This window comes from Crocodylus porosus, unplaced genomic scaffold (genome assembly GCF_001723895.1).
Source record: "Crocodylus porosus isolate Cpor-Errol unplaced genomic scaffold, CroPor_comp1, whole genome shotgun sequence".
Classification (NCBI taxonomy): Eukaryota; Metazoa; Chordata; order Crocodylia; family Crocodylidae; genus Crocodylus; species Crocodylus porosus.
The window spans coordinates 10761984-10769210 of NW_017728921.1; the positions used below are offsets into that span (position 1 = coordinate 10761984).

Genomic DNA, 7227 nt, shown 5'->3' on the forward strand with positions numbered 1-7227 from the left:
ATTATATATGATGTTCAGTAGCTATGAATTATCAGCAAGAGCAGCAGCACAGTTTCAGGATGCAAGCAGCTCCTTGGAAGAAATACAGCTTAGTGATTAGAAAAGCGGGTGTCTGAGGCATAAAAACAACTGATGTGAATCTGAACAGAAATTTGTGAAGCTCTTAAAATAAAAGATGTTAAATATGTGAAGTATATTATTAGTACAAAATTGCATTTGATGTGAAGTATATTATTAGTACAAAATTGCATTTGAGATACATAAGTACGTATTTGTTTTGGTTTTTAATTTATTCAGGAACCATATACTCTTTAAAGGGGACTTAGAAGGTATAGTCTTATGTGAGCTCTAGCAGCCAGCACTTTATTTCTGCATCAGTAAAGTAGTATGTATAGCAACAAGTTGATGTACAGCTATGGGTATGAACATGATTCTTCTAATAGTTTTGTTTAGCAGAGAGCCACACAGATTAGCTGTTTGTCTTGTTCTGACAGTGATCCTAAGTCATTCCTGCTTCCATGGTCCATTTTGGCCTCCAAAGCTTATCTCGTTTCCTTTAACTCAACCCCAAATCCACTTTTGAGCTGATTAGGCAGGAAAAAAGTTGTGTTTAGCAAAGGTACTTGAACTTCTTAAGTGAAGTTGATGAGTTTCATCAAATGGTTGACCTTTCTCTTTCCCTTTTGTTCTATATACAGCTACCCCGACGGTTCAGCTCTCTGGCAAAACAATCACCCCTGCCCACTTCCAGCTTCTCAGGCAACAGCAGCAGCAAGCCGCTCAGGTGCAAGTCCCACAGATTCAAGCCCAGGCCCAGGCCCAGTCTCCAGCTCAAATAAAAACAGTGGGGAAGTTATCACAGGTGAGAGTGACATATTCTTAAGACAAGAGAGAAGCTGCTCTTTGCTGTTACTTGAAGCACTTGTTAACTATGTCTGCAGTAACCTTTTTAGAGTAGAAAGAACTGGAAGTCTTTCTTACATTCCTTCCTGCTGAGGCTAAGCTTTTATGAAATACAGAGCAAGTGAACATATTCATGTTGGTTTAGTATGGTTTCTTTTAGTAAATCAAAGTGCAAACATTGAATGTAGTCTGTTCTCTGGAGGTCTGTACCAGCAGCCACATTCTTAGTTATATTGTCTAGTTCAGACCTAGTAGGGAAGTCTTCTGGCTTGCCATTGTAGCTCCACTCCTACTCTGAAAGCCATTACAAATTTAAACATGATAGAAACACTTGTTTTTCAGGAGCAGCTGATCAAGTTACAGAAGCAGAAACTGCAGCTTCCTCAGCAACAAGCAGCACAGCAGCAGGCCCAGCCAGGAGCCCAACAACAAACCACACAAGTGCAAGTGCAGCAACAGCAGCAAACGCAACAACTCACTGCTGTGACGGCACCAAGGCCTGGAGCTGTCCTTACCGGCACCACCGTGGCAAACCTCCAAGTTGCTCGTCTTGTAAGTTGTCCTTGATTCTGCTAACGACGTTCTTACACAGGTTGATACTTGTTGTTGGCAAAGCTTTTTTTACATTGCTCTGACAGCATAAAAGGGACTTCAAGTGAGTATAACATTAATCTGTGTCCACTTGAAAGGCCCTTCTGCACTTCTAGAGCAGTGTAAAGGGGCTTAGTATGAATATGACAGGCCCTTTGTTTCTCACCATACAGGTATCACGTTGCAATAACCTAGTGAAATAGCTCAATTGTTCTTTGTGTCAGTACAATAATCCTGATTCCTTACTGCTTAGACTCGTGTTCCTGCTTCCCAGCTTCAAGCACAAGGACAGATCCAGGCCCAAACACCTCAGGCGGCACAGGTTGCTTTAGCAAAGCCTCCAGTGGTGTCGGTTCCAGCTGCCGTCGTGTCATCCGCTGGTGTCACAACGCTCCCTGTTACGGTCGCTGGCATTAGTGTTGCTATTGGGCAACCTCAGAAAGCTGCAGGTACTACAGCCACTTTTTTTGAAATGTCATGTGAGCCCTTCTCACTCATCAGATTGTAAAGGGACGCAGCTTAAAATCAACCCTCAAGCCTCATTTTAAAAATGAGTTGAAAGTACTTTCAGGACCTGTGGGTTCTGGTGTTCTGTGGTCCCATTTAAGAATGGGGATGGGGGGCGTTACAGGTCTTCCATGTACATGCTGATTGTGTTTGTAAATGGCAGGAGGGCAGACCGTGATGGCACAGCCCCTCCACGTCCAACAGCTCTTGAAACTCAAGCATCATCAGCCAACCCAGCAGCAGAAAGCCATCCAGCCCCAGGTCGCCCAAGGTCAAGCTACCGTGCAGCAAAAGGTATTTCCCCATGTTTGCTGTTGCCTTGTAGTTCTGTGATGGCATCTGGGCTGTCGTTAGTCAGCTATTGGCTTTGCTAAATTGCACTCAGACTTTCAGACCTAGCCAAAAATTGCTATGGGTGGGTTTCAGTAGGTTTCCTCAGAAGACCGGCCTACAACCCTATAGTACTGTTATTATAAACCTCTTCAGACACACAGGAGTTCTCTGAGAAGGTTACATTCTGGTAGCCTTTTCAAGCTGAAGCTGATTTAAAAAAAACCCCAAAACAAGTGCTGTTTCGAGCCTGTGTCAAAATTTTTCTCTCTTCTGAGCATAAAGGCTTTTTTTCCAGTGTTCATTTGCTGGATAAACCCTGAAGTGATTACCATTTACATTTAGATTCTTGAGACAAACTCCTCAGGAATCTGTCTATTCTTCAGAGTATGTTCTAGTCATCACTGATGTTCTATTTTTCTGCTTCAGATAAATGCTCAGCAAGTGACTGTCCAAGCTCAACAGCAGACATCGCAGCAGCAGAAAGTAACCTATACTACACAGCCAGCCATTAAAACCCAGTTCCTAACAACTCCTATTTCCCAGGCCCAAAAACCCGGTGGAACCCAACAAGTGCAGGCACAGATACAGGTACAGGTAACACAACTTCTTCCCCTCAAGTTATATTCTGGGATCAGAAAGTAGTAAAGATCACTTGTTGCAATGCAGTCAGATCAGACAAACAGCTAATCTGTGTGGCTCTCTGCTAAACAAAACGGTTTAGAAGAATTGTGTTCATATCTGTAGCTCTACATCCTCCAGCTTCATTGCCAGGTGTGCGTGCACAAAAGCTGACTTGAAGTGCAATGGACATTTGCAGTGTTCTAGTCCAGTGGTTCTCAACCTTCTCTTTTTGTACCAGGACCCATTTGTAAACACCGATGGCCAGTCTTGACCCAGTAAACAGCCCCCCTCCCCCCCCAGCATGTTGTGGGGAGAGGCTAGGGCATGGGGGGGGCATATCCCCCCTCCCCCCAGATTTGTGTGCCCATAGCAGGCATGGGGATGCAACCTGGCCAGACTGGCATAGGCAGGAGCTGCCTCCACAGCCCAGCGGGTGGGACCTGGCACAGGAGGGCAGAGCAAGGTAGTGGGACTTTTGCTACTGCTACCAGGACCCATTCCCTGCCCCCTCCCCCAGCGCCATCAGCAGCATGAGGAATAATGCGGGGAGGGCGGGGCTATGCTGCCCTCGCCTCCTTTTGCTGCCAGCTACTCATGCACCAGGCTGCAGCTCTACCCAGCCACCATAGTCTGGCCACCGCTGCTGCCCTCAGGCCACACCTCTACCCCAGAGGAGAGGTGGGGTGGGAGGCAACACAGGCGGCCTGAGCGGAGCAGTGGTGGCCCCGCTCTACCCTCCTGCACTGGGTCCTGCCTCCTGGGCCCTAGAGGTGGCTCCTGTCCATGCTGGTCCAGCCAGGCTGCAGCCCTGTGCCCACTGGGGGTGCACAAATCGGGGGAGGCATACTCCCCAAATATATTACTTGTGCTCTGCCCAGCCCCCACATTGTTTGTACCCCACCACATCTTAAGACTTTTCTGTGGGGAACTGTAGGAGCTGTTCTCCATGCTGCCTGGCTGGCACGTGCATGGCCCCTGCCTGATTACTCTCCTCCTGCTCCCTCCAGCCCCAAGCAGCCCCTTGCAGGCTGGAGCTCTGCCAACCTGCAAGAGGAAACCTGCCATTTCCAACGTTTCTTGTCCTTTTTTAAAGGAGAATCCATTTTTAACGTTTATCCACAACACTTTCATGTATTCTTGAGACCCACAGGCTGAGAAACGGTGTTCTAGTCTATCCTCATTTGGGTCCTGTGCCCCAGGAGCAGATGAGAGGCCAAGTTGTGACCTGAGGGCCAGGATTCCTCCCCTGCGCTCTCTTTCCTCTTGCAGAGTAAATTTACCTCACCCCTTTCCATCAAGCAGCCTGCTCTCAACTATGTACCCCACAAATGGAAAGGAAGCAGTGCAGCCAGCATGCTTGCTGCTGCCACATTAGTTGCAGGAGGGGCAGCAGGCAAATAAGTCTTGCTGTCCTCTAGACATAGTCTATCTAACCCAAGGGGGAGAACAAGGAGATCAAATAATGGAACCCTTACTTTCCTATCAAGCAACGAAGGCCCAGCTAATCCTGTTAATTGGTTGAAAGGTGTGTCCTATAGATGCAGGATAAATTTACGATTCAGGTCCCAGAAAGATTTCCTTGAAGATGGCACAAAAGCTTTTGATTAAAGGAAAACACCACCCAGTCAGGTAGTGCCGTGTTGGAACCAGTAGACTGGGGGGTTGCAAAGGACAGTGGCTTTGAAATAATATTGCAGTTTAAAAGAAACTAGAATACATGGGTTGTGCCAAACCCATCACCAGCCGTTTCACAGGGTGCTGAGAAATTTTTGCAGGGTATTGATTTTTCCACGCCCCTTTAATAAGCAACTGTTTATTTCACAATATTTAAGGTTGCAAAGATTCCACAAGTGGTGCAGCAACAGGCTACTGTCGCCAATATTCAGCAGATGGTTTCGGTTTCCCAGCAGGTGAGGGCCCAGCCGGAGATACGCTCTCTGTCGCAGACTTTGTTTTTCATTTGGAGAAGTATATTTATTTTCTTTCCCATGTACAATATGCCTTATTTGTTAACTATTTTAGCATTTTTATCAGCTTCTATAGAAATTAAAACTGCAGCTACTGGGTCAACTGCTAGTTTCTTTCTGTGCTTGCTAACTTCAGTTGTTGTAGGTACTGGGATAATATCTTTTTATTGCACTTGATAGACTGCAGCCGGTTTCTCTCACCTTCTCTTGAGCTGAAAAAAGTTGTGCTTCCTCATCATACTGTGTAACCAAAGCTGGAGGATGACCCAGAAGAGAACTGAACAGTCGAGTGTCTGACTTTAACACAAAGGGGAAAGAGATTATTAAAACAAATGGGATACTGTACTAAGTTACAAGTTGCGTAGTTATTTCCTAGTGCCCAAAATGCAAGAGATGTTTCCCAGAAGACTTAACAATGTGCTAACTGTCCTACGCATTCAGTACAGCGTGGATGGGCATGGACAAAGAAGAGTGAAACAGAGAAAAGAGAACATAAAACCTTACTAACTGATAGTTTGCTTGGAATTACTTAGAATAATGTCTTTCAGAACAGCAGTAATAAATAGGGCTTCGGATACAGAAAAGTGTAGTGGCTAATATCGAAAGATACCAATATAAGCTGTTTGAATGCCACCATTACACCTGCATGATTCTGTAGTGATACAAGTGTAAAAAGCCACTGCAGCTTGCCCCAGCTTCATTCAGGGTCCAAATTAGTGTTGCAGTTTGGGCAATTAATTTCCACTTTGATCACTACTGGATTGTGTGAAATAAAAGTTGCAGCATAACAGGCGATATATACTCGAGCAGCAGCTCCCCCCGCCCCTTTTAAGGGCAGCTTTTTGTGTGTCCATACCCGGGATTCTTTTTCAGCAGACATCGGCATTCTGGGTAGGGTTTTCATAAGAGATGGAGGTTGGCTTTGTTCTGCTTTCACTAGACTGGTGGTTGCTTTACCGTGAGTATCAGTGGGAGAGAGTTTTGACCAGTTTGAAAATATACTGCCTTGAAAGTCTGTCTTACCTGTACCCTTAGCATGGCACTTCACAGTGGCCGGGCTTCCTCTTTGACTGACAGGGAGCTGCCCCACTCCCAGTGAGACTCGGGCATTCTTTTGCAGCCGGGATTTGTTTCTCCCTTCCTCTTGCTGCTGTCGAGGAAGGCCGTAACAGCTGAAGCTACCCTACAATAGAGAGAATTAATGAATTTTGCTTTTAATTCTGAACCATTTTTCTATCTGTCCTCTCATCCTCTGTGCATAGGTTCAGGCACAGCCCCAAACCGTGACGCTGTCTCAGACCACTGCAGGCCAGCAACAGGTTCAGGTGATCCCTGCAACAACTGCAACAGCTCAAGTGGTGCAGCAGAAGCTGATACAGCAGCAGGTTGTGACAACTGCTTCTCCCCAAATCCAAGCCTCTGGCGTGCCGAACCCAGTCCAGGCCCCCGTAACCTCGGAAGCACCAAATCAGCAAGCAAAGGTGCAAATGAGGACACCTACGGTCAGATTAAAGGCACCCACCAAACCGAGCTGAACTAGTAATTCAATTGCAATAAGCAGGGAAAAGCAGTATTTCATGTTTGCCGAGCCCCGTGGTGAGGCAAGCAGCAGGTTCTCCGCAGATCCTCATTCCAAGCAAGACAAATTGCCTCTATTGTTTTTAAATTGAAGGGTTTTGCTGGTGAACATTTCAACAGGGGGAAACTCTCCAAGCATTTTAGCGGGTCAGAAGAACGTTTCACCCGAGGCACGTTCCACTCCAACAGAGACTCTCCTCGTCTGCAGACGTCATAACTTCTGCCCAGCTTCATGAAAACCAAACCGTGGATCCCTTCAGTGTCAGTCTAATTCATCTATGTTAGTGTATTGTATAATTGCCAATGAGCAAGTGCAATCCTTTGCTATAATGTGGACGAGTGTTTATCGTCCATTGCAAAGCCACACAGACAGTTGATGTGTGGCGAGCATAGCAGAGTATTTCCACCTGTCTGACAGCTGCATGTAGCGCTCACTTGCGGTGACCATCCATCAGAACTCCTTTCTATTTGAAGTGCTCCCTGCAGAGTTTAGCCAATAAATGTGAAACCTTGTAAGTATGTGTAATTAAGAACCATGTTTCATTCTCCATTTTTGTAAGTCTTTTAAAATGTTTGTTAGTAGTTTTGTGTACAGTTTCCTGAAGCAGCCAACCTGTGCCCTCGCTCTCATACTTCACTTTAAGATAATAGATATTCTAGGCATGAACTGAATAAATGCTGTGTTGATAGTAGATGTGTATTAAAGTGTAGCCCATTTTTATGGAAA

At 45.9% G+C, this 7227-nt stretch overlaps 1 protein-coding gene across 1 annotated transcript in view; it reads left to right on the top strand.

Moving 5' to 3' along the window:
• EP400 (E1A binding protein p400) overlaps window positions 1–7227 on the top strand; it is a 64791-nt gene extending 57564 nt beyond the window's left edge. Inside the window, exons 47-53 of the mRNA XM_019538989.1 lie at window positions 699–862; window positions 1246–1455; window positions 1748–1943; window positions 2165–2295; window positions 2761–2922; window positions 4788–4865; window positions 6185–7227. Of these exons, the coding sequence (XP_019394534.1) occupies window positions 699–862; window positions 1246–1455; window positions 1748–1943; window positions 2165–2295; window positions 2761–2922; window positions 4788–4865; window positions 6185–6457 (1214 nt within the window). The 3' untranslated portion in view covers window positions 6458–7227. The remainder of the gene's footprint in view (window positions 1–698; window positions 863–1245; window positions 1456–1747; window positions 1944–2164; window positions 2296–2760; window positions 2923–4787; window positions 4866–6184) is intronic.